Below are 27,016 nucleotides of genomic sequence, written 5' to 3'. Positions count from 1 at the left end.
AAGATATCTTGCATATCGAATAAAAGCTTTTCAACCATCCAACCTATCCCTTGTCCTGTTTAATGAAATTTGTAGCATGTGGCGCCCTAGCTTCACATTCACCCAGCTCCTCCCTGGAAGCTGACAGTGATGGCACATTTTCTTAATTGCATAATATTTACCAGCTTACAATGCACAGTGCAAATCATATTAGTTTTACTATGCATTCACATTCCACTGTCACCGGCTGGGCGAAAAACAGGTGGAGTCAATGCCCATGCGAGTTTTGTCTAATTGAGGAGTAACACAGCATCTTGTAACTCTAACTTTCTTTGACCAAAAAAAGGTGGAATATCCAAGCTCATCATTTCAAAACATCTGAATTCACAAACTAACGCTACAAACACAGATGCTTACAGAGTAAGATTTTCCATTCAGGACCAGCCTGCCATCACAAGTGGTGGAGGGGAAACCCGTGTATCTCAAAAAAGGTCTGGGACACTTTTAGGGGAACAATAATACTAAGAAAGAATGTTAAAGCAGCAAATTTTGTAAAGTCTAGAGTCACACGCATATAGGAATATTTACTGAGTGAATGGACCCTCCTCTTTTCTGATTTTGAATATTAAGGGGTTTGGCAGAGAGGGTACTCCAGTGCAACAGCGACGGAATACCCTCTCCGCCAAACTGAAGGTCCACCCGCCTCAGTTAGAGACAGGCGAACATTAATTCTGTCGACAGTGGAGATTACTTTGTCTCCAACGCAACATAAACTTCCAATGGAAAAAAAGAGGAAGTGGCGTCTGAGCGTTGGCTGTGTGTACACCCTCCTGATTCAGAGTGGGCGAACACAAGGCCAGTTTGCCCTACCCGTCACCACCAGGTAAAACTTTGGGTTTTTGTTTAGCAAAATAAAATAAAAATGTAAGTTTGCCATGTGGCTCTGTCATGTTGACAAAGCCATCCAATTAACTAACAATGCATTGACAGGAACCGCTGTGACTGCATTTCCTGCTAATGCTAGAGATGTCCGCTGGGCCGACTGACATCTTAGAATTTGGCAGATGGGAATAAGTCAATTTGACGAGTACTTTAGAAAGTACTTTGTCAACCTGATGGAATACACACCTATCCGCCAAACTCTAAATCTAGCTTTACGTTTATTAATTCATTTTACTCTTCATTGAGAGTTTCACCTTCTTTCTAAAATGTAATAATGAACAGATGTTCTAATGTATGTATGTTTATTTTGATTCCCTTCATTTAACACTCACAACCTTATCTTTGCAGACAGTTTGCTGCAGCCCTTGCTGATCTACGTGAGGCCGTAAAGCTGTGTCCCAATAACCATGAAATAAAGAGGCTTCACGCCAGAGTAGAAGATGAGTGTAAGCAGATGCAGAAAACACAACAAAAGCAGCAGCCACAGCAAGCTGTCCCGAACAATGACATTGATAACGACGAGGAGACTTTGAGCCAAGGATTGAGCAGTCCACTTAGTCTTGAAGAAATCAAAGAGGAGGAGCCAGTACAATATGATGAACCATTCCAGCAAGGACTAATACAACAGCATTTGCAGCCCTCCGTGCTGACGCACAATTGGACGCATGATTGCGGTCAACCAAAGGCTAGACCAGTGTCACCCCAAGATGGTTCTGGTAACCATATGCACATGAGAGAGGCGGTGGCTCAGCAGGGGCTAGTCATGCAACCTCCAAAGCAGGCACAAATTGTTAAAACGAACCAGCACATGAGCTCGCTACAGTCTTCCACAAGAACTGCTAGTAACACATTCAGTGGGAAGGCGTTAACTTTGTCAGAGCATCCGCCCTCCAGTCCTGTACCAGGTAGACATTCTGCAAATGTGGCCTGCAGTAAAATGCAACCTTTAGATTCAGTGCATGCTTTCTCCTATGGAAGTGTTTCCATTGGAACTCATAAAGCTGTGTCAAGCGAAAGGTTGCCATCAGCTCAGTCTGTTTATTTACAAGCAGCCGAAAGTGCATCTTTGTATCATCCATCCAGTTCTTTCTCAAATTCAGCAGCAGAGAGGGTGGCAATCCATTCTGCTCCAGCAATCGATTTATCAACAGTTCAAGAAATCCAGATAAATTGCAGCGAAATAAAGCCCTATGCATCATTGGCCAACACAACCTCTCCAAGTTCTCCAGCTAGCAGCATAAATAAATCCAACTCCTCGCATAATTTAGCTTCAAGCAGCAGCTTTTATGATGGTATGAAAGGACCAGACGTACGAAGCAAGGAGAGCAAAGCTGGACAGACATTGAGTTCTACAGCAGAACACAAACCAAGGCCAACTCCTTTTATGGGCATCACAGATAAAACTGCCAGGTCCATACAGCAGGGCATCCAGCAAAACCGCAGCTGGCATAATCTAGCAACAGATGGGCTACTTGGCAACAGTTCAGCTACAGGAAGTCTGTCGTCCACGAGCTGTGATCAGTTTTCCACCAGACAACCAGTCGGATACAACAATCAAATGAAAACTTTACCCTTAGCCCCTGGCGGAAGTACTCACCATGGCATGCTTTCAAAAGACGTTGATGAGACCAAGTGCCTACACCCCTCCATTGTTAACGAACCCAGAAACAAGGCCATTTCACATTCATATCAAGAGGGGATCTCAAAATTATCGCCTTCTCACAATGGGAAAGAGAGCAAGTTAACTAATGTTCTTTCTGCGAAACCAAAGCGGTCCTTTGTAGAGTCCAATGTTTGAACCAATATTTTTGAACACGAACCTTTGTTCATTGATAAGCTGTAATGATGGGGCTATTAGCATGCTATTGCTTTAAGCAGCTGGTGTTGCTCGTCAGCCGCAGGTTTTTGGGGGCAGTTGTAGCAAGGTCCTTCTCAGGCATTTCTGATCTTCACGCTCTTTGAGTGCCACGGACCAGAAGTTAAGAAAGATGCCTCAACTACTTTTATTCATGTTCAGCAGGGTTGCTAAGCTTACCTTTCTTTCACACTTTCCTGTCTGGGCACACTTCAAGGGGCCGAGGAGACTGACCAGGGCGGTAATTTGATAGGTGGTGCAAACTATTTGCTATTGAAGATCAGTATGTTCCATGCCATGGTCGTAAGTAGAGCGAGAGAAAGCATTCTTATCAGATAATGTAGTTCTCTTAGGCAGACTACTACACAGCCATATGCAAAACTGTTCAGTATGGAACCTTTTTGAATGGTGCTTCCTAAATCATTGAAACGTGTCGTCGTTACCTTATATTCAAAGTATATAATATATATTTTTGGCCAGTATAAATAGAAATATAGGATTCTACCACTTTAGAATAAATTGGCAACATTATATGAATTACTACATGATTAACTGATAATGTGTAGTGCTTAGGACTTTACATGAGTAATACATCTGAAGGGATAAAAAAAACTTTGAAGGGAAGGCAAATGACATAGCAAATAATTTATTTTAATAGGAACAGAAAGTTCAATAGTATTCCCTTTTTAAAATCCTGTAACTAATGATAAAACCAATGCCAGCTGTTCGAAAATGTTCTAGCCTTTCGTGTGATTTCCGCTTCGAGGTAAACGAGCATTAAATTCATTTATTTATCGTTCAATCAGTCGCTTTAAATGTCAAGGATCTCCAAAACATTATTGGAATCGGAGACCATTAGTAAGTAGCGACACCTCAAATTCACTGATGAGGCTTTCTGCGGAGCTTGCAAAATCCACGTTTTCCACACAAAATTGTACTTCTAGACAACATGCCATAGAAGCAGACCAATATATTTTGTCACGTTGTTTGACCTACAACTTTAATTATAGCTATGTTATTTACGTGATCGATATTAGAAATTAGGCTGGTGGAATTGTTTGTATGATAAACTAAAGATTGACATGTAATACAATTGCCTAGGATTGCAGGGAACATTAAAACATTTTTTTTCCTTAGGGTAAAAGATTTTTCCACGGATTTAAGCTGCCTCTATGATAAGCATACGCTGTATGCATGGATTTCTTGTGATGAACATGTTGTACTTTTCCTATTTTATGCAATTTGAACATAAAAGTTCGTGCATTGTACATTTATAAACTCTGACAGATGTTTATGCAATTGCAAACTAGCCTACATATGTTATGACATGTAAATAAAACATTATTTTTTCATAATTGTTTAAAAAAGAAAATATATTAAACGGCAGCCATATATTTGCATGTGTTTGTAGACATTGTCCAGACAGGTTATTGCACTGAATAATATGGCATGGTAACAGTTATAACCGTAACTGCACTTTATAGAGACACCATTAAGGTGGTATCTAAGATCAGAGAGATTTATAGGATGTTTGAGAGGGTAAGGTTCAGGAATAAAATAGTTTGTTGGTTTTAGGAGTTACAGTGTTTTGTTTGAAGGCAATAAGTGTATGTGTGTTTCAGTAACTTGATAGACAGTATGTATTCGAGAGAACAAGGAATCAAAGTGTTTTATTGAAAAGGCATATTTCAAAGTGGAGAGGTGTAACTAATTCCCTGTAATCGAGGGATGTTTATACAGACTGCAATTTTTTGTCGGTCATTTATTTAACAAGCTTTTATTTGTACGTGTGTATATTGTAAAAATGGCATTATACAGTTTCACTATTCTATACTGAAAGTGCTTACAATTTCTGTCACTTATTTATTGTTTACATTTTCTTACCTTTTAATCGTCATGTGTTGTCATTCTTTTCTGTTGTGTAGGTTTGTTGTTTTTGCACAGCTACTGTATGTTTCCATATGGAATAAAAATTATTAATATAGTTTTTTTTGTAAATTGCTCATTCCAGATTTTGATTGTTTGTGTTGAAGCAAGTGAAGTCTCTGTTAATTGACAAGCAATTAACGATAAACTTGAAATCCAGGGTCTTAAAAATAGCAACTATTTCATAGACTAGACTTTGCATTGCAACAATTCTTCTCAGAACTATTCCCAACAGGCTAATTATGCAAAGTCCTCATAAGCCAAATATGACCTCTTGGCAGTTAGAATCCAGGAATACAAAAACGTGCACCCTCCAAGTTAGACGGAACCATCAGAAACTTCCTAGGACCACACTTCATCACCCCCACCCTTCCAAGAGCTATGTCAGAACCTCCACAACATCCTCATAAACACAGTCCAGGGCATGCAAAATACTTCGCAACCAAGTAGGCGGCCACCACCTTTCATCTCCTTCACCCCTCTTTCTTGTATTCATGTCCCCAAACAACCAAACGCAATCCATCCTGCAGTTAACCTTTCCTTTGGCAGTTTTCAGCTTCATCCCTCTCCCCACCAATCTTAATCCCACCTGTAGTCACTCCACCTCTATATGACTCTGCATTGGCGATTTCTTCCCTCCTGATCAAAGCAATTGTGTCCATCTAGCTACCCAGTGAACAGCTCTGTTGGTGACAGACGGGCTACCATTGCCCAAATTGTCCTGAGAACTGCTGTCTTCTTTTCAAGACCGTGGGGGAAAGTATTTAGTGTCTCGGTCTAAACATGTCCTAGAATCTCACCTCATGCTAGATCTCTATCAATTAGGATTCTGTTCCAGACATGAATCTCTTTGAGACTATCAGGGACTTTACTCTTTACAGGTTCTTTACCTGGGACCTGATTGACTGTGCTGATCCAACTCAACCTTTTCCTGTCTTTGGCAGTTTCGCAGGAAACATCTTTCTCTTCAAACTACATCACAATTCCAGAGCTTCAGTACCTGCACTTAGTCCTGTTCCATACTGAACAGCTTAACAGAGGTTTAAACAGGCCCTTTTCTTTGAGAACCCGCACCAATTACATGAGAAGTCCCCACCATTGTCAACATTTATGTGTACCTCTCATAAAATTGCTCAGAAGCTGTGGATTTTCATTTTAATCCTGCACCTGAATGTGGCTGAAAGTCTGCGGCAAGCATCATGTGTTCCCACATTCCTCCAAAGGCTTAGATGCCTCAGAACAAAGGCGGATGGAAGTAGCTTAAAGCATAACTGCTCCAAAACCCAGATCCTACTAATAAGCCCCAGGCACATGCAACATTGACGATTCGACAGCATCGACATGCATTGAGAAGCTCCTGAGGACACCTCTAGCACTGGGGCAAAATATTGCTTTGGCTGATCCGATTCCCGCAGAAATGTTTATAGGAAACAGTAACTTTGGAAGAAAATCACAATTTATTGTTACTAGTTTGCACAACTGTATAAAGAAAAAGATACTGTGAACCCAACAATCAATTTTTTAATAGTTCACTACCATCTGACTCGATCGCCACAAACCTAAAATTTGAATTCTACACTCACATCTGACCTAAAAAGAAAGGACCATGACTACTCCATCCAGTGAAAACTGTATTGTTACCTCTTCCGGGCCAAAATAAAAATCCAGTCCCTCGGTCCCACCTAAAAATGCCAAACGCAACCGGGTCATATAATTATTTTACTACAGTTAATTCACCTCCAATCACCTTTCTGATGGTTTAACTTTATCAGCCATCAACTCGACCAGCGGTTTTGCCCTATCAGCATCCACGTCAGAACCTTTGCAGGCGCAACATCTTTTTCGGGTCTAGCCCACAGACATATTTTGCTTTATCTGTCTATTGGCAAACAGACCTTTTATATCCAATACAGATTATACTGAGCTGTGGTTCTGCCCCTTGCTCATGAGTCTATGGCATCCTTGTCTATCTCAGCTGCTTTTGATTCGATGATTTTCTTCCCTACGAGTGTTTTGTCCGGCCTCAAAACAGTCCTCCAGGAAGTTACTAGTGACCGCTGATTCAGCAGCCGAGCAGCTCTGTCGATGATCGACAAACCCACCTGCAAAGTCTCCAGGATGGCAGAGGTAAAGTCTGTTTAAACATTGCTATAGCTGTATTAATGTCTTTAGCGCCTCTGTGCCACTTTATTGACCTCATAAACTATCCCACCAGAAAGCAGCGTATGTTTGAGCAAGAGCCTGTAACCAACCCACCCTCGCAGGATGTGCTGTAAACTGAGTGCAAGCTGAACTGCACATTTTGAAAATTGCACTTGTGGTTTATATGCTCTAAAGAAAATAAATAATACATATGGAATAAAGATACCCCCAGCATAAATGTTTTCGTTTTTTAATTGCATTTATGGTGTATATGCTCTAAAGAAAATAAATAATATATATAGAACAGATACAACCACCATACATGTTAAGGCTGTTGCAAGTCACCAGTAAATTGCTTGTGTAGTAGAAGACCAGCTTAGAAACGACGGGGCAGATCTACAAGGAAGTGCTGCAGCGTGGCACCGCAAGCCCTTTGGCTGCGGCACTTCCGAAGCACAGGGATGCAACATATTTACAAGAATATGTTGCATCTCTATGCTTCCCCCTGCGCTGGCGCACAAACTGCAGCCATGTGCTGGCGCAGGCACCCTTGCACCATGGTGCAAGGATGTCTGCGTCGTGGGAAGATTGTTTTGTGTAGGATGGGGCACCTGCCTGCACAAAAAAAAATCACTACAGGCATTTTCCTCTTTCAATGCCTGCTGTAGAATGCAGCACGCATTGAAAGAGGAACAAAAACGAGGAGAAATAAAAACATTTCTCCTTGTTGCGCCTCGCTACGCCACCTCTAGGGTGGCTTAGCATTCAGACACATCGATTTCTCGTAAATCTGGAGATGTGTCTTGTTCTATGGGTGTTGCGTGGGAACACCCACAGCAACACCCATGGAACGCCCCTTCAACGCAAAGTGCTGCGTGTGAAGGGGCCATATTTACAAGGAGAGGAAAAGTCAAGCATGGTGGCTTTTCCTGTCCTTGTAAATATGAAGGAGCCCCCTGCGCCACCAGTACGTCACGGAAAGTGACATACTGGTGGCGCAGGGGGCTTGTAAATCTCCCCCGACCTGTTTACATTAACTTTCCCCCTGGCATTTTTAGGTTTAGCCTAGGCAGTGCTTGTGCTGTCTCTTTGAGACATGCTGTATTCAGGATATGTAGAAAACGAAACAATTGCCAGTACTGTTCAATTCAATCCTTCTATTTTAACAACCAAACATTAGATTTAAACACAATGTTGGTGCAAGACTTGTAGTTCAGTCTGAGTTAATCACTATATTTATTTTTACATTGAATACATTCGTTGGTTAAATTTCACATACATTTGGTGAAATTTAACCAACGAATGTATTCAATGTAAAAATAAATACAGTACTGGCAATTGTTTCGTTTTCTATTGGTCAGTGGCTTGGCCCTACTGTTGGGAGCCCAAACCCAGTGGTTTTAGTTGTATTCAGGATATGGGCATGAAGCTCCGCCCACTTTACACCCATTTTTTTTAATTAGCTCCGGTCACTCCTTTGTAAATGGTGGCTTTTCATTGGTCAATAGGCTTAGTAGTCCCTCCTCAGTACTGCCTTTTCTCTTCTTGTAACCTCCAATGATGGGCACCCCCTGTTACATGTGTTGTTACTATTTTCTTACATGGCTTTCTCATGCATGCTGTTGCAGGCATGACACGCTCTCCTGCAATGCTTATATATATTTTTTTATGTACCCAGTGCAACACACCTCAGCTAACATAATGTTGGCCACGCCTTTCTTTTGTGATTTGAGGCGCCAAACGCACCTGCATGCCTTTTTTTCCTGTTTATTTACTTAAAATGGCAGCATCCGTGGTTTAGTTTTAAACATCTAAATATAAAGCACTGGTGCCGCGATTGCTTCAAAAGTAAAGAAATAGAAAAAAGCTATGTTTTTTCATTTTTTTAACTTTTGAAGCAGTCACAGCACTTGTGCTTTAGCTTCAAACATCTTAAGCTGAAGCACGTGTACCGCAATTGATTTGTAATGCAATTACTCTCGCATTACTGAATGTTTGAGCTATTGGCGTTGCATTATTATTAGCAACGCCAATAGCTCAAACGTTCACTAATGCGAGAACTATTGCATTGCAAATGCGTGTTGTCTAATGTGATTGTATTTAATTGAATACCTTGAACCCATTGTGGATGGGGTTTGCTTGTTAGTCGTCATGAGGCAGCGTTGCGTAAACATGCAGTGATGATGTCGTCTTAAGGCAAGCCCGTCTAATTTTAATTGTTTACAAAATAAGAGGACCTTCCCAACCATCTTCACTGAAATACTTGGTGATATTTCCCTTCTGATGTAAGAGATCTGTTAGACTTAAATATCTTTATAGTATCACATAACATATACAATTATGTTGCTTCCATCAATAAAACAGTCACTGAAAATCTACAATAAACAATAACCCAAACCCAACTCATGAACACTTCTTGCCACCGTTGCCAGCCATAATGGCCAGTAAGGGTAAAGCAGAGACCCTGAAAAAAAAAAAAGATAAAAAAACAACTCTATTTATTCACCGCACCAATCCCCTGCCCTAGGAATGTCTTTCTTGGGAGAAGCAGTCCCCCAGAACTGCATGAAGTTATTTGGCGAATTACAAGGGGAGTATGGGAGTCCTCGTACTCATTATTTTTTTGTACATTGCAGTTTAGCCATACCTTGCCACCAGGATAGACTTGACTTCAATCCCTTAGAAGCCGCACTCACCACAGGAAGATTGCCCAACAAAATGTTCTCTAGGGTATTTAGTACGTTGGTGCTACGTGCATTGGACATATGTCCTGTACTCGGGTCAGTGTGGGGCTGCCGGAGGAGGATTGGTGGCTAGTAGCCATTACGACCCGAGAGAGATTGCCATCAGGGAGCAGGCTTAAACAATGATCTACTTACAAGGCATATACTGTGCTAGGATCTGGTTATGGCACAAGATATATGTGGTTCTGACCATATATCTATGATGCCAATGTAATGAAGGGAACTTTTTCCCTACAGTTTGGACCTATAGAGTTGTCCAGGTGAACTGAGAGGTAGTGGGCAACATCTTCTTGGAAGTGCTGGATCAACAGATTGACCTTACCTCATTGACGTGTCTTCCTGAACATACCAGAAAACCTAGGTGAGAATAGATAAGAACAGACGTTTCTTTGTTTGGGGTGCCTTCTGGAGCGAGCCATTGCTCAGAACTGGAGGCTGGTGGATGCGGCAAGCATCCTCAAATGGGAAGGGACTCTGCATCAATGTACAACCTTCATGATCCTCATATGAAGCCTGATGATGCCCTGGGAAACGTTGGAAATTGTGAGGAGCCTGGATGACTTAACGTGGTGTGCTCGACTGGGAAAAGTTTTGCCTCAAGTCCTTTTCAAACGCCACTGACTGCTATTAGAAGCTGCCCTTCTTTGGACCAATGGTATGCCACACATGCTGGTTTAGTTTAGGAAGTACCATTATTTGATTTTGTGTTGTATATACAAATGTCAATAAACTGGTTCTATAACAGGAAAAAAACGCTATCTTTATTTCCAAGATCTAGTGGTTGAGCCGAACCAGTAAAGGGTGAGATAGAGACAGTGTGTGCATCTATAAAAGATACAAGCTGCAAAACTATTGTTATATGTATTTTTGCAATTGTATACTCTGCATATTTCGCCATCCAGTGGCTAGAGCGAAATACCCGATAGATGTTGGAAATATGAATAACGGGACTATATAGTAGATGAAAGCATCCAAACAATTTTACAAGTAAATTGCTTGCTTTGTCTATGTAGTTAAAAGTAAATCATTTCCCAGTACAGCTGCTTTCCTGATTTAACCTCGGCATATCCCCTTGGTGAGTACTTTTCAATGCCCTTCTTATTAGCTTTATAATGACTTAGCAGTAACCTTTTTAGAAATGATAGTTGATAGCACTTGCGAAAACAGCTCAAGGCCCCCCCGTCACCAGAAGGCATTACATCACTTGTTCATAATAGCATTTCATTTCCAGAGAGAATATTAGGAATTTTGCACTCAGAAGTGCTGATACAGGAGGTGCAATGTTAAACATATCACCTGTAGCGAGAAATACATGTGACCGGTTCATAGATGCACAACAATAAAATGGAAAAGGGACCTTATATCCTAAGTTGCTCCACTACCATGCCACTGCTGGACTAACCACCATACTCAGTCGTTGTAAATAGTGACCCAGCGTGCAGGGATAGACCGAAGATGCTATGAGAAGTTATGCAAATGTACGCTGGTTTCAGGTACAATGTGTGAATCCATGAAAAAGTACACCAGTAGGCGAGCTGGAAATTACAGCGATGTAATGATGACATTCATTGGTGCTTGTACAGACAGAGCTGATGTTCTGCATATACACAACATTGGCTGATTGACAACGTTCATAAAGCACCCTCACCATTAGGTGATTTCTTAAAATCTGGCCAACCAAAGGTTAAGGCTTCAGCTTTTGCCTGAAATATAACAGCAAGGAAGACTGCTAATAACATAATATTTGGTGACTTTTAACACAATCTCAAAATGTCACCTCTGGTGATAACAGGGTTCCAATCATGCAGGGATTGTCGCAAAAAGTTATTTGTGACAGACCCACACATGGTATGCTTGTGGTCGGAACACGATGGCCCTATAGCACCACATTGCAAAGTTTTACATAACCAAACATCGAAATACTCCATGCCGTGATTAATCTGGGTCGAAATGAAGTTCCTGCTCCCGAAGTTGTTCTTGCAGCGAATCCTGTTCACGGTTGAAGTCTTTGGGTAAGCCCAAGAAGAAGCATAAGAAATGTTAGTGGGATCAGCTGCATCTTGCAGAGGGCATAAGGTTGTCAACATGCCACCTGATCTTGCTGCGTGTCTCCATCGGGGGAAATTTCAAGTCTGCTACCGATGCACCCCGAATTTCTGGGACTGTCAACAACAATGCATCAAGTGAAGGCCTGTATATAGGCCATGCTGCGATTTTCTGCACGTGACCGATTCCCTGTGGCGTGCCTTCAGGCCCCAAGGATCCACAGGGACCTTCAGTCAAACTGAAGTTTGACTGACCAGAGCGCAACCAGCTAGCCATCATATTAGGATAACTTGCCCTTTACCACACAGTAGAGCTCAGACTTTAAACAGCCTTTCCAGCACTGATTTGGACAGACACTTTCAATGAAGGGGATGATCTTGTCCCCCTGTATGATGAGACCAATTGGTATGAGGAACTCCAATTACTGGCCTTGTTTTTCCTCCCCCCCCCCTGCCACTGAAGAAAGTGCCTCTTTTGTGGTCATGCAGAGGGTGGTAGAAGTACTGGACCTACAACTACCTACTGTGGAGGTGAAGACTGATGTTCTTTCAGAGCCAGCCTGGTCAAGCGCCTACAGAACTCTTTAGTGTCCTTTAACGAATCCTTCACAGATGCCCACTTAGGCTGAACTAAGTTCAGGACCATCGCTCAACAGGCAGGTCGCTCTGTGAGGTCGACCAGACGACCCTGACTTCCTTCTGCAACACCCTACACCAGACAGCTTGATGGTGCAGGCATCCACCAGTAAGTTAAATCCTAATGCTTTCCCCCACCTGATTGTGAGTCTAAAGTAATAGAAACCTGTGGCAGGCACATCTTCTCATCCATGAGCCTTGCTCTGTGGGCTGTGAACACCAGCTGTTTTCTAGGCTGCTGATCTCATGCCTGATGGGACAGGACAAGTTCGTCCAGGTTTTACCAATAGTTAGTGACAACCTCTGGGCATTCCTGACTCAAGCTATCCAGGATGGTTGTGATGCAGCAAAATATGTGATCCGTTCAGACTTTGACACAACCAACTGCTTAGGTCGAGCGATTGCCAGGAGTAAGGCGCTTCAGCACACACCTGGATGAGTTCTATAGGCTTCTCCATGTATGCCCAGGCATCCCTAATGATCATGCCATTTGCTGGCTTGCACTTTTTTTTAAATTTATATTTTTATTTGTTTTTGATTAATACAGCATAACTTTTGTAAGCATATACAGTACATTTTGCATAGTAACTTCTCATCAGAAACAGTTTCAAATATAATGAAGTCACAAATACACATTATTCTAACAGTTGAAGTCAGACTTTTCACAGCTCGTCGTGCGTTCACAGGCCTATTCCGAATCTGAACTATCATCCTCATTATCTGATGGTGAGTCGCAGATATTGCCTCTGTAGGCATTCCATGCCCCCAAATTTTCTCCCATTTTTTGTGACAACCCCTGCTGCTAAACACCGCCCTTTCCGTTAACATGGCCGCATCCATATCCCCCCTCCATGCCACTAAGGTGGGGTTCTCTGCTCTTCCCCATCTTTGTGCTATATTTCTTTTAGCCATCATCATACCCAGTGTCCCCCAACTCTGTCCTGAACTTGTAAGATCATTGGGTTCCCATATATTTAGAAGACAGCGTCTGGGTTCCGGCAGCAGTGAAATTCACTCTGATTGAGACATAGTCCTTAATACCTGTGTCCAATATTCAGCTATTCTGGGGCAGTCCCATATTGTGTGATAAAAGGTCCCCTCCTCACCACATCCCCTCCGGCAGTAGGGATGATCTATCCTTCCTATCTTATGTAGAGTGCTTCTAGTATAGTAGGAGCGATGTAGTATGCGTAATTGCACCAAACGGAGACGTGAGGGAATGCCAACTTCTTTCGGGGATGCCAGCGCCTCCTGCCACTCTGATTCATCAAGCTCCCCACAGTCATGAGACCATTTTTCCCGTAGGGTTCCCGTTGGTCCAGGTAAATTATTAAGCAGTTTACGGTAAATTAGGGAGGTCGCCTTCTTTGGCATGTAGTCAGTTAATAACCTATCCTCTAGGGGAGGCGCCTCCGGGACTTCCGAATCTGGTGGTAGTGCTGTCTGTAAGGCGTGTCGAATCTGTATATATCTGAACTGTTCAGTGGGGGCTAAATCGTATTGTTGTCTTTGTGTAGCAAAGAAAAGTACTTCTCCTTTCTCCCACATAACCCCAAACGTCGATATTCCTGTATCCTCCCAGCGATCGAAACCCTTGGTGTGCCTAAGTTTCCCTAGCCGCTTTGTGTCCCACAGTGGAGTAAGCTGCGTTAATACCCCCTGCCACCCCAACTTTGCCTGCGCTGTATGCCAGAGTGTAAGTGTATGTCACAATGGCCCAAACTTTGTCAGAGATAATTTTTTATCGTAAAGAGGAGCTAGTATACCAGACACTCCCAACTGCTCTCTTTTCACCTTTAGCGCCGGTTCTGATTGTGGAAGATGTATCCACTGATTGATTACCTTCAATTGAGCTGCCCAATAATAAAGGTATACGTCTGGAAGCGCTATACCACCATCGTACAAGCTGCGTACCAGCTTGGCCTGTGCTATACGTGCGGGCTTATGGCTCCACAGTAGGACAGAGACCTGCTCCGCAACTGTTTTGAAGTATGAGGCCTGCAAGGGATAGGGCATATTTTCTAAGATGTATAGAAAGCGAGGCAGAGCCATCATCTTAAAAAGTGCTGCCTTGCCCAGCAGGGTCAGTGGTAGTGATTCCCAGTGTTGTACGTCTTGCTTGAGACGTTCGAGTGGTGGCAGCAAATTCCGTTTCTAAAATTCGTCAGAGTTAGCTGTGATGTGAATCCCTAAGTATTTAAACGTGTTTTCTGCAGTCCGTAGCGGACAACCGTCCGGAAGGCGTTGTGGCGGACCGCGAAGTACGTACATGGTGGATTTAGACCAGTTAATAGAATATCCGGATGCCTGCCCATAGGCCGAGCAGACATCCAAAAGTGTAATTATAGAATGCCTGGGGGAAGTGAAGTATAGCAGTATATCATCTGCGTAGATGGAGATTTTATCTTCCCAGTCCTCTGTCCATTTGATGCCCCTAATAGTCGTCTCCCATTTTATCCATTCCGCCAGGGACTCCAATACCATGGCAAACAATAGTGGTGACAGCGGGCAGCCTTGACGTGTGCCCCTGGCCAAGGGAAAATCTGCCGAGATATGGCCATTTGCTGTGACGTGTGCCATGGGCTTCGTATACAGCAGTCAGACCCATGCACAAAACCGCGGTCCAAATCCCAAATGGCGCAGCACCGCAAAAAGAAAAGGCCAATGGACCATGTTGAATGCCATATGGGCGTCCAGTGAAAGTATCACCGCTGGCTCCTGCAGATATACTGCACGTGCCATCACCCGTGTAGTCTTCTTAAATTTAGTGCTGTGTTTCTGCCAGGCATAAAGCCCGATTGGTCCCTATGCACTAGTTTAGTTAGGTGCGGCGTGATTCGTAGCGCTAATAATTTGGCAAGTATTTTGGCCTCAGCATTCATGAGAGAGATAGGTTGATATGATGTACACTGATCCGCCGGTTTCCCAGGTTTTAGGATCATTACAATGGTGGCCGTGCGCTGGTCTGGTGGGAGTTCTCCTATCTCTAGGCTTTCAGTAAACATATCTAACAGGTGGGGTGCGAGTGAGTCAGCCATTTATTTATATAATTCGACTGGTAGGCCATTGGGTCCCACCGCCTTGCCTGATTGTAACGCTTTAATAGCTATGACCACCTCGTCTGTCATGAGGTCACCCTCAAATAATTGCGCTTCTTCAGGGGTCAATTTGGGCATTTTAAGGTCTTTAATGTATGTTAGTGCTTCCTCTTCCAAAATTGTCGAATCTGAGGAATATATTTTCAGGAAGTGTCATACGAACATGCTTACTATCGTGTGTGGTTCCGTAGTGAGATGTCCTCCCTCCATTGTAAGCTGAGCTATCCTCCTGTCCCTCTGCTCCCGCTTGTCCAGCCACGCCAGTAGTTTACCAGCCTTGTCCCCAACATCATACATTTTATGTTGTGTGCTTGCAAGTTGCTGTCTGGCCATTTCCGTCAAATATTCCTTGTGTCGGCGCTGAGCATTCTGCAGGTTACAGGACGCATCAGGGGTTGGGTCAGTAGTGTGTTGTGCCTCTGCAGTAATCACCTCAGATTCTAAAGCTTGTAGTTCCGACTGTCTTTCTCGCTTATGAGTTGCAATGGAGGCTATTGCCTGTCCTCTGAGAACTGTCTTATATGCCTCCCATAAAGTGACAGAAGAGGTTACAGAACCAATTTTATCATGAAAATAATGCTTCGTCACCTATTTAAGTTCCCTTCTAATCTTGGGATTGTGGAGATATCCAGGGCGTATTGGATAAGTTTGACGCCGTTTCTGCTGGTGATGTATGTAGCTAACCATCAGTGGGGACTGGTCAGATATACCCCTTGGTTTGATTTCTACACTGCTAATATTACAAAGGCTAGCCAGCAACCCCATGAAGTAATCAATTCAGGTGAGGCTGTTATGAACACTGGAGTGATAGGTAAATTGACGGTCAAAGGGATGATACTTCCTCCAAATGTCCACCAATCCCATAGCTGCCATGAAGCTTCCCAAACGTGACGTCTCCGATATCTTTGCTCTGAGAGGGAGTCTGTCCATTGAGTCAGCCACTGAATTAAAGTCTCCCCCAATGATCATCTCACACTCTGGCAGACCCAGTAGAAATGCGCTAAGATCTGGGAGGGCCATTGCCTGTAATGCTTAAGGTATGTAAACAGAAACAATATTTAGAGGCCTCCCTTCCCACTGTGCATGTATGGCGGCAAATCTACCTGCATCGTCAGTTTTAACCTTGCCGACAATTAAGGGGAACTGCTTCTTTACCCATTTACCAACCCCTCTAGAGCCTGAAGTAAATTCGGAGTGAGCCCTCATTTTATAACCCCATCTATCCATGGCCTTAGTAGATGTACCTGTGAGGTGTCTCTTGAAGTAGTACCACTGCTGCGCCTCCACTTTTTATGCATTGTAAAACCAGGCCTCGTTTGATTTTATCGCCTAGCCCGCGTAAATTCCATGTGAGTATGGACAGGGATGGGGTCACGGCACCGGAGCCCCCCTGCGAGCTAGCTAATGAGTCGTCCCCCATTGGCATATTCATAGGATCTAGAACTGTAAGTGACTTGTCTTATACTAGGGCTAATGTGTGTTTCTGTGAGTAGTGACATTGTGCAACAATATTCACATCTGTTCATCGCATAAATATTTTTAAAAAAACATGTACAAATTCCCCCCTCTCCATCCCCCCTCCCTGCCTCCCTGCCTTGCAGACTTAAAACTGCCCACCACCCCAACTCAGCAGAGCGCTTAGTACCCCAACCCTGAAACTTTGCTAACATGTATGTATAGGGGTGGGAAAGTCCAAGGAGGACCATTACCCCCTCCCCCCCCCCCCCCAGTTCCTTAGTCCCGAGCTATCAATAAATGCATTGTTGTTAACACAAGGAGGTAGGCCCCGACAGGCAACTATGTGTGTTTCTCCTATGTAGAAAGAAAAAGAAAGGGGAGATACTTCCCTTGTGCATGCATATTTCAGTCCCCGGAGTCCTTATGTATATGTGCATCCCCCCCTCTTCCTGATCGACTTCCTCCGAATCGCCATCCTTGCCCAGCTGTTTTCGCCTCCTTCCCCATCGTCCTGACCTCTCTGCCGGTCGCTACCCCTCAAGCCAGTCATGTGCTTCTTCTGGCGTGTCGAAAAACCACGATTTTTTGTCTGCTACCACTCTGAGTCTTGCTGGAAAGAGCATAGAATACGGCAGTTCACAGGACCTCAATGTCTTTTTTACCTCAAGAAAGCTTCTGTGGCGCGCCGCGACCTCCGCTGTGTAATCCGGGAGGAAGGAGATCTCCGAGTTTTGTATCCGTATAGGCGGTGCCACTCGCGCCGTTTGGAGAATAGCGTCTCTATCCCGAAAATGAAATATGCGTGCTAGTACCGGCTGCGGGGGTGCTCCTGGTCTTGGACGCCCTCCTGGTACCCTGTGGGCCTGCTCCACCGAGAAAAAGGCAGAGAGGCCCTTAGGTTGCAGTTTGGTCTTTATGAGATCTTCAACGTAGAGGTCAATGACAGGTCCCCCCTCGGATTCCGGCAGCCCAGTTATTCGAACGTTATTATGTCAGGAGCGCTCTTCCTGTTCGTCCATTTTCGCCACAATACGCCTGTTGTCCTCCTCTAGTTGCGTCACTCTCTTAAGCAGTAGCGTAGTGTCCTTAGTGAGGGATGTCGTCACTTGCTCTACTTCAGTTACTCTTGTCAACATTTTCTGTAGATCTGCTCATAGGAATGTGACGTCTGTTGATATTGTACCCACCGTGGTCTGTACCTGGTGGAGTGCCGCCATTACGTCTTCCAGGGTTTCTTTGGAGCCTCCGTCCCCCTCCGTGCTCTTAGTCCTAGCCCCCTTTTGATCCGGCAATGGGGGAAAGTCCTTGGCATACGCAAACTTGTCAAGTTTGCCTTGTTGGGTCGTGTGAGTGCCTCTGCCGCTCATTGTGGAAGGTATTTACAACAAGGGGTGGTGAGGGACAGAGTCTCTGAATTAAACAGAATACTCTCACCCAGTCAAGAGATCAGGGCTAGATCCAACACCGTTTTTTAGCTCACTGCACCATCCCAGTTTCAGAACCTGGCTGTATGCAAATTAGTCTGTTCCTGTCCCAGTGCATGATGGGAACAGGGCAAACCAAACTACAAAAGCCAATTCTTACACTGGGAAGGAAACAAGCTACCGGGGACCGGTTTCTGGCATTTCAGCCTCTTCGGCCCGGCTTGCTTGAATCCTGATGGTGCAATGAGCAAGGGACTCACATCTGAGTATACCCTTCCACGCTTAGGGTGGACAAAAATATTTACAACAAGGGGTGGTGAGGGACAGAGTCTCTGAATTAAACAGAATACTCTCACCCAGTCAAGAGATCAGGGCTAGATCCAACACCGTTTTTTAGCTCACTGCACCATCCCAGTTTCAGAACCTGGCTGTATGCAAATTAGTCTGTTCCTGTCCCAGTGCATGATGGGAACAGGGCAAACCAAACTACAAAAGCCAATTCTTACACTGGGAAGGAAACAAGCTACCGGGGACCGGTTTCTGGCATTTCAGCCTCTTCGGCCCGGCTTGCTTGAATCCTGATGGTGCAATGAGCAAGGGACTCACATCTGAGTATACCCTTCCACGCTTAGGGTGGACAAAAATATTTACAACAAGGGGTGGTGAGGGACAGAGTCTCTGAATTAAACAGAATACTCTCACCCAGTCAAGAGATCAGGGCTAGATCCAACACCGTTTTTTAGCTCACTGCACCATCCCAGTTTCAGAACCTGGCTGTATGCAAATTAGTCTGTTCCTGTCCCAGTGCATGATGGGAACAGGGCAAACCAAACTACAAAAGCCAATTCTTACACTGGGAAGGAAACAAGCTACCGGGGACCGGTTTCTGGCATTTCAGCCTCTTCGGCCCGGCTTGCTTGAATCCTGATGGTGCAATGAGCAAGGGACTCACATCTGAGTATACCCTTCCACGCTTAGGGTGGACAAAAATATTTACAACAAGGGGTGGTGAGGGACAGAGTCTCTGAATTAAACAGAATACTCTCACCCAGTCAAGAGATCAGGGCTAGATCCAACACCGTTTTTTAGCTCACTGCACCATCCCAGTTTCAGAACCTGGCTGTATGCAAATTAGTCTGTTCCTGTCCCAGTGCATGATGGGAACAGGGCAAACCAAACTACAAAAGCCAATTCTTACACTGGGAAGGAAACAAGCTACCGGGGACCGGTTTCTGGCATTTCAGCCTCTTCGGCCCGGCTTGCTTGAATCCTGATGGTGCAATGAGCAAGGGACTCACATCTGAGTATACCCTTCCACGCTTAGGCCTGATCTTTGGACTGGGTAAGAGTGGTCTGCTCAATTCAGACACTCTGTTCATCACCACCCCCTTTTGTAAATCGATTTTGGCCACTATAGGTGTGGCAGGGTATACTCAGACATGAGTCCCTTTCTCACTGCTCCATCAGGATTCAAGCAAGCCGGGCCGAAGAGGCTGAAATGCCAGAAACCGGTCCCCGGTAGCTTGTCTCCTTTCTGGTAAAGAATTGGCTTGGTAGTTTAGTCTGCCCTGTTCCCATGATGCACTGGGCCAGGGACAGACTGATTTGCATATAGCCAGGTTCTGAGCTGGGATGGGGCAGTGAGATAAATAACGGTGATGGATCAAGCCCTGATCTTTGGACTGGGTAAGAGTGGTCTGCTCAATTCAGACACTCTGTTCATCACCACCCCCTTTTGTAAATCGATTTTGGCCACTATAGGTGTGGCAGGGTATACTCAGACATGAGTCCCTTTCTCACTGCTCCATCAGGATTCAAGCAAGCCGGGCCGAAGAGGCTGAAATGCCAGAAACCGGTCCCCGGTAGCTTGTCTCCTTTCTGGTAAAGAATTGGCTTGGTAGTTTAGTCTGCCCTGTTCCCATGATGCACTGGGCCAGGGACAGACTGATTTGCATATAGCCAGGTTCTGAGCTGGGATGGGGCAGTGAGATAAATAACGGTGATGGATCAAGCCCTGATCTTTGGACTGGGTAAGAGTGGTCTGCTCAATTCAGACACTCTGTTCATCACCACCCCCTTTTGTAAATGCTCATTGTGGAAGGAGCAGTTAATACAATTCTTCACAGTACTTCCACTGAGTGATCGCTTACTTATATGGACTGTATAGTGTGTAGGCCGGCGCCAAGGGGCCTCCGTGTCCGCTCCACACGTTCCTGTGGCCCTTGTCTCGTGCTTTGAGTACTTTTCTTTTGTTTCGCTGTTTATGTTGCACCCCAAATAGGAATGCCTTAAATTTGCACTGCTGCGCGGCTCCGTGTATCACTGCGTTGATTGACGGTCCTTCCCTGCCGTGAACCATGCAAAAAAATGGGGGGATATCGTGTATACCGTCATTGTTTCCAGGCACTTAGCAATGTCGGGGGACAGCCCTTCCTCTTTCACACTCTGGGGTATCTCCGACTGCCGCTCACCCCGGCCCTTAGGAGCGTGCACCGCACTTCATGGTTCTTAACAGGAGTTCCGCGGGTATATCGTTGTGGCTCACAGTGGCAGGGGCCCTTCTCTACTAGGCCCCTCTGACACCGTTAGCGCGCTGTAAAATTCACCCGTCTGGAGCCGTCTGAGATGGCTGTGCCGTATATGTCACCATTTAGTTGAGCACCTTGTAATTCTAGGGAGCCTGTCCCTCCTCCTCGCTTACCGGAGCTCTTTTCGCCTTCACTGAAGCCCCCACAAGTGGCAGTTGCGTTGTATGGAGTGCTATGATTGTCCTGCCAGTATATTGTGGTGACCCCTAATCGTGCTGCCCCCAGGCCCGCGCCTCGCTGGCCTTCACTGCCGCTGGAAATCAATTTTGTTAATGCCTGCCGTTCGGCACCATTAGTACGGGGGGGGCTAACTCTCACGCTGTCACTCCGCTGTGCAGGCGGTCTCCGTCTGTGCCGATAATGGGCGCTTCCGTCGCTTACTCTCACCTCTGGTCTGCAGCGCCACATTGACCTCGCGCGCCGCCGGCTGGAATGTGCACGCGCAGGAACACCTGCAAAATTGAGCCCGCGGCCTGAAACGTGCATACAGGCCTCAGTGGTTCGCTCGCCGTCACTCCGTGGTCCGGGATCGGAGAGGCCTCAGACCGGGATCACCAGGGTCCGCTTCACCTCCGCAATATATATTTCAGCTCTGGGACGATATATGTAACGGATGAATGTCCGGATTTATGGAGGGAGTAGGTCTCACTCTCGGAGCTCCTCTATGTTGCGGCGATCTTGTTTGGCTGCAAGCCACGCCCCTGCACTTTTTTAACAAGAAAGCAAACTCTGCCCTGCAACATTTTAAGGGAAGCAGAGTTACAACACATTACTTGTGCATGGCTGCCCTCCTCAGGCAGTTCCATCAAAAGTTTCACCCCCTTTGAGACTATGGATGTGGTTTCCAATACTGCCAATGTCAGACCCTGCCACCAGTCCAACAGGACTTCCAAACGTTTTGTGGCCGAGGCTGTGGCTTATAAAGACAACTGCCAGGGCATAAGGGACAACAGGCAGTTCAGTCCCCAAACCCTCCAGCTGCCATAGCCACAAACTTTCCTTAGTATGTCGTCCAGGACACACAGCCACCCTTTTGGGGGAAGGATTCGGCATTTTCTCCAAGGATGGCAAGTGGGTCCAGTAAATTGTCAATCGGGGCTACGCCCTCATTTCTTTCTACGCTGCAGCACCTTCCTTCACCATCAGAACAATGACTGAGGATAATATTCCGTCTTGCAGCACAACATGCAGGCCCTTCTGGCCCAGTGGCCATCAAGAGGGTTTCAGCCTCAGGGGAATGGAGGTGCTAGGAACTGGTTGTCACGCCAGCTACTTCTATCAAAGGACAGAGGCCTTCATCCTGTCTTAGATCTTCATCCTCTCAATGTCTTCCTGCAGGACGACAAATTCAAGATGCTCACACCAGCTATGTCTGGCCTATACGCTGGAGACAGGGGGCCAGAAACATATACAGTTCGCAGTGCTAACTTTAGCCTCACAGTTACCCTTGGGTGTTCACAAAAATGATGGCGTGATCAGAGCACATTTCTGAGATCAGGATACCAGTTTTTCCCTACCTCGATGGCTGTTGAAGGCGAGCTCGCCCCAGGCTATTGTCAACCATGCCCAGATGACCGCAAACCTCCTACCATTTTTCAGTGTGCCTAACTCACACCTGACTCCTTCACAGATACTCTGGTTCATCTGAGCCATTCTGATACAGTACAGTTTTGTGCCTTTTCCCTGGAGCAGAGAATCCATAACTGTTGGGCTTCTATCCTGATGTTTCTGCCTCTGTCCAGGATCTCAGTGCAGATGACTCTGAGGCCACTGGGATTGCTGGCCTCCTGCATCCTGCTTGTGGCACATGCCAGATTAAACATGCATGCTCTAAAATAGGATCTGAAATTCCAGTGGGTACAGCACCAGAGGATCTGTCACTGAACTGCCCCCTAATTTCTCTGCGGGTGAATCACAGCCAGGTGGTTCACACCCAGAGAAATTATCTGGCAGTCCAGTCACTTCCAGACGCGTAGAGCCTCCTGGCACAGGATCCTACCCTGCCGTGCCCACTACATGGCAGTGGTGTCCGTGAGCACCTGCACCAGATTTCCTCAGATGGTGGGTAGGAAGGCCTTCAACACTAACAAACTGATGTGGAGTCGAGATTCTGCCAGAGACCTCTTGTCTGATCTCCTCCTTTCCCATATGGCCTCTCTGACCTCAGTGGCAGTGTACCTTCCCTAAACCAAGATGTTGTCCAATTGTGCTATAATTGGCAAAGGACTTTGTCCCCCCCAACCCCCCCTCAAGTCTCTAGTGGATGATACCCCAGATACCTAGGGCAGGAGTTCTAAAGAGGGTCCCTAAGGGATGTAGCATTTCTGAGGCCACTCTAAGGTACCCACATACAGATTTTACACAGACTGCCTTTGCAGGCTGCGTTACCTGGTACAAACCATGGGTGAAAAAACGACATGATGCACTACTGTAAGTCATGTAAAAATCACTACATCTAATATATGTACGAACCCCTACAGCAGGACTTTGAGCCCTAATGCAGGGTTCATTATATTTGATGTAATGACAGGCCTGCATGAACAGATACACCCCTGTGATGTCTAGTTCTAATACTAGATATTGCAAGTGAGCAGAGGAGCCCTCTTAATGTATGTACTGGGCACTGGTCAAAACGAATTCCCCAGCAACATAATGGCTTCAGTGAAAAATATGATGTTTGGTATCCAACACTTCATAATAATAAACCCACACTGATTCCACTGGTGGATTTATTACTACATGCACCCAGAGGGCACCTTTGAAGTGCCTCTTGAAAACGTAACCAGATACTGGCATTCTTATTGACTGGTTTTTGCCAGCCTGCCACCAGAGAAAAGTCCCCCCCCCCCCCTCCGGGTAAGGGCCTTGGCTCTCAGGAGGTCAGAAACAAAGCCTGCTCGGGCAGAGGGCGTTTCACCCCATCCCACAGGATGACCTGTAGATTAGCATTCCAAGGCAGGGGAGCTTCAAAGAGCCCACCACCCGTGGTATGCAATCTGGCTTCCCTCACTGGAGAGGATGCCACACAGCTTTGTCCAGAGTCCTTTGGCACCTGGACAGGCAGGGAAATTAGTTATGCATGCTGTGTGTTACACTGCCAGGCTGGACACACATCTAGGATGACCAGCTGGAAGTGAACACGACTTTAGAAATTCCACCATATTGTGTGTGGTTTGAATTAGGAATTCTGGGACAGGGTGATGCCCACTCCCCAAAGAAAGTTGGCATTTATGGAGTGTAGTGAGCCCAGGGATAAGTAGCCCATTTGCTACTGCCCCTCACTTCCCTTACAACCCCTAAATTGAGTATTTAGGGGACTCCCTGATACCAGGACTTAAGATTTTGACGGACCAAGAGACGCAGTGGACGAAGAAGAGTCCTGCCACGAGAACGAAGGAAAGGAACAATGACTGACATGGCGCCAACCTTGCCATCCTGACTGCTGCCCCCAACAATCATAGAAGAAGCAAACTTGTCCAGCCACTGTACAGTCTCCAATAAACCTGTAGGGTTGCCAGTGCTTCGCCAAGTGCCTGAAGAAACTTCCTTGGAGTAGAGGAGCTACTCCCCTGCAGCCGCATGCACCAAAGACGCAAAGTGCGATCCACTGAGATTTCACTCCTGGTCAGCCCAATTCAGCAGCTCACCAGGAAGAGGATCCAGTGCTCCTGAAGGTCAGATCTGTCCTCCCACTAAGTGACAGCACACCAGGAAGAACCATAGTCGCACAGAACCAATACCCGGGGTACTGTACCCCTTGCAGCAGGCAAGGCTTGTTGTGCCCGGTCCAGACACCAACACTGAGGAAGACCAACCTGCACGTCGAAGGACTTGAGGGCCAGTGAGACCCACTATTTGAGTGGCCCAGCTGTCCTGTTTGCCCCTCTTCTGCAAAACAAAGACCAAGACATGAGTCTGTGACCGCTGCTACTCGACACCTCAAAGCACCTATGCAACCACGCTCCAGGGCCCAAGTCCAAGGGAGGTGACAGTCCCAATGGGTTTGCCCAGACTGGACTCCCAGTTGCAGCCTGCAGCCTGTATCTGCAGGCCCTTTCCACCCCCCAGAGACCTGCACTGGAATCAGATGTCAAGAGACACCACTGCTCCCGAGCCCCATAGTCTGAGGAGAAGTGGGCCAAGGGTATTTTTGTGTGCCAGAGGATCTAATGGTGGAGCTCCTCCATGGGTTCCCCCGACTGGTCCCCCAGTTCCAGCTTGCAGCTTCTTTCTGACCCCATTAAAGTGAATACGACACCCAACGCCATGACACACCTCTGCACCCAGAAGCCCCAGAGTCTCCCGAGGTGACCTGTTGGTGTGGCCTTGGACCTTGCCCCAAACTAACCTTCAGTCCTGAAGAACAGTCCCGTAAGTCGCTGCTAAGTGCCCGAATGCAATACATGTTTCCCTCCATTTTTGAAAACTGTAAAAATTCCAATTTTAAAGAGTACTTACCCGATTCCGATAATCTTGATATCCAAATTCATATACAAAATTAAAGTGTTATTTTTATTGATTGGTGTCGGATTTCTTTATTGAGTGTGTGTCTCTCATTTACTGCCTTTGTGTGTGTTTAATAAATGCTTAGCTCTATCCTCTGATATGCCTAACTGCTCACCCACACTACCACAAAATAGAGCCTTTGGGGTGTCATTTGTGCCTCTGGGGTTTGCCTGGACTATCTGCATGTGTACCTCATTTTGATGCGCTATATAGAGAGCCAGCTTCCTACAGGTCAATAAGGAGAATCCTGGCTCCATCTTTTCACAAAATGTTAGAAATTTCAAGAGTTATTGTTCTCAAGGAGGCTCTCTCAGACACAGTCCGCCTAGGGTGTAGCACAACTCCGGATCAGTACTACAAGGGTGTATGGGATATTGGGTGCAGAACCGTTCAGTGTTCATTGAACTGAAACTTTATCTAATTCGAATCACCTTCACTTGTCTTTCTTCTGTGTTTCTCTCTTGCTTTTCCTCTTTAATTTCCATGTTGTATAATGATTTGCAGAGTATAGCTTAAGTCCTGAAAGTCTATGGTTTGGTTGTACGACATGTCATAAGTTGATTGTTCAGATAAAACGTATTTACCCTTTTCTTTATCTCTTCCCTTTTGCACTATTTTTTGCACCTTGCCTTTGTATCTTTTGTTTCCCACCAATATGTTTTTACATAACTTCTTTCTGTTGCCAGGGATTTTACCCCATTTGTAAAATCTCAATAAAAAGGTTATGACAAATATAGAATGTACCTGCCTTTACAGATGTCAGCTAATGAACTGCACAGAGAAGGCTTGAGTTAGAAGTAGTCAAAAAGAGAGATAAGCTAACTTTGGAAACCACCATACATGTACCTCTGAAATTTAGGGTGTAGTATGAGGGGAGCACAGCTTTGTTCAACCTGAAGCAGCCCCCAGCTTCCTGAAGTATTACCTGAGTGGGAAGAAAGGAGATTGAGTAGAGGTGGCTCTATTCTTCTGAAAATGTTCTATTTTCTTCTTTTATGCTGCGATTTAAGTGTTTGATTTTTCTCCTCCATTCTTAGGATATGGAGTGGACAGTGAGGCGAAAATACTATTTTGCGACGATGTTGCTTACGTGGGGGGGGGTATCTATTTTCAGATCTCTCTTACACAACACCCCACTTGGAGCGAGGCAGGGAAATCTCCTAATCCGTACTTTTTTTTTAACCGCTTTATTGGCATTTTAATAGTACATACGGAAACATTGACAGGAGCAATTCATACATTATCATACCCAAGGGGTATGATCACCACTAGATTTTATACCTTCTTATAAATCATACAGAGTATTACATGTTCACCTGGTCTGACTAGCTGTATACCATTTCACACTCCCTGTTCCCTAATATGCATCATTATTACCTTTGCTTCCCAATTATGTACAATGCCAGCAGTTCCTCTTAACTCCCCCCCCCCCCCACCCTTCTGGACGTATGTAGTACCTTGTACAATACTGAAGTGTGCGGTCTGCTCAACCGTTTTACATACATTTGTCTTGTGTGTTTCAGGGGTTTAGCGACTCATTAGCTCTGCTCCACTGATGGGATCTGCAGGTTGGCTATCATTACTGACCACGCTTGGAAGTCATCTTCTAGTTTATCATCTCTCTGGACCGGTTTCATTCTTACTCGCTCTGCTGTTGCCCACTCACACATGTA

General features: G+C 45.4%; 1 protein-coding gene across 2 annotated transcripts in view; it reads left to right on the top strand.

Moving 5' to 3' along the window:
• The window catches only part of TANC1 (tetratricopeptide repeat, ankyrin repeat and coiled-coil containing 1), a 773,242-nt gene extending 768,482 nt beyond the window's left edge, over positions 1-4,760 (top strand). For both annotated transcript variants that reach the window (XM_086956663.1, XM_086956662.1), the window contains one exon: positions 1,270-4,760. In XM_086956663.1, the coding sequence (XP_086812789.1) occupies positions 1,270-2,719 (1,450 nt within the window). In that variant the 3' untranslated portion in view covers positions 2,720-4,760. The remainder of the gene's footprint in view (positions 1-1,269) is intronic.
• Positions 4,761-27,016: the final 22,256 nt, after the last annotated feature.

The sequence above is a fragment of the Lissotriton vulgaris genome, chromosome 2_1 (genome assembly GCF_964263255.1).
Source record: "Lissotriton vulgaris chromosome 2_1, aLisVul1.2, whole genome shotgun sequence".
Taxonomy (NCBI): Eukaryota; Metazoa; Chordata; class Amphibia; order Caudata; family Salamandridae; genus Lissotriton; species Lissotriton vulgaris.
This window is presented reverse-complemented; position numbering and strand designations above follow the sequence as displayed.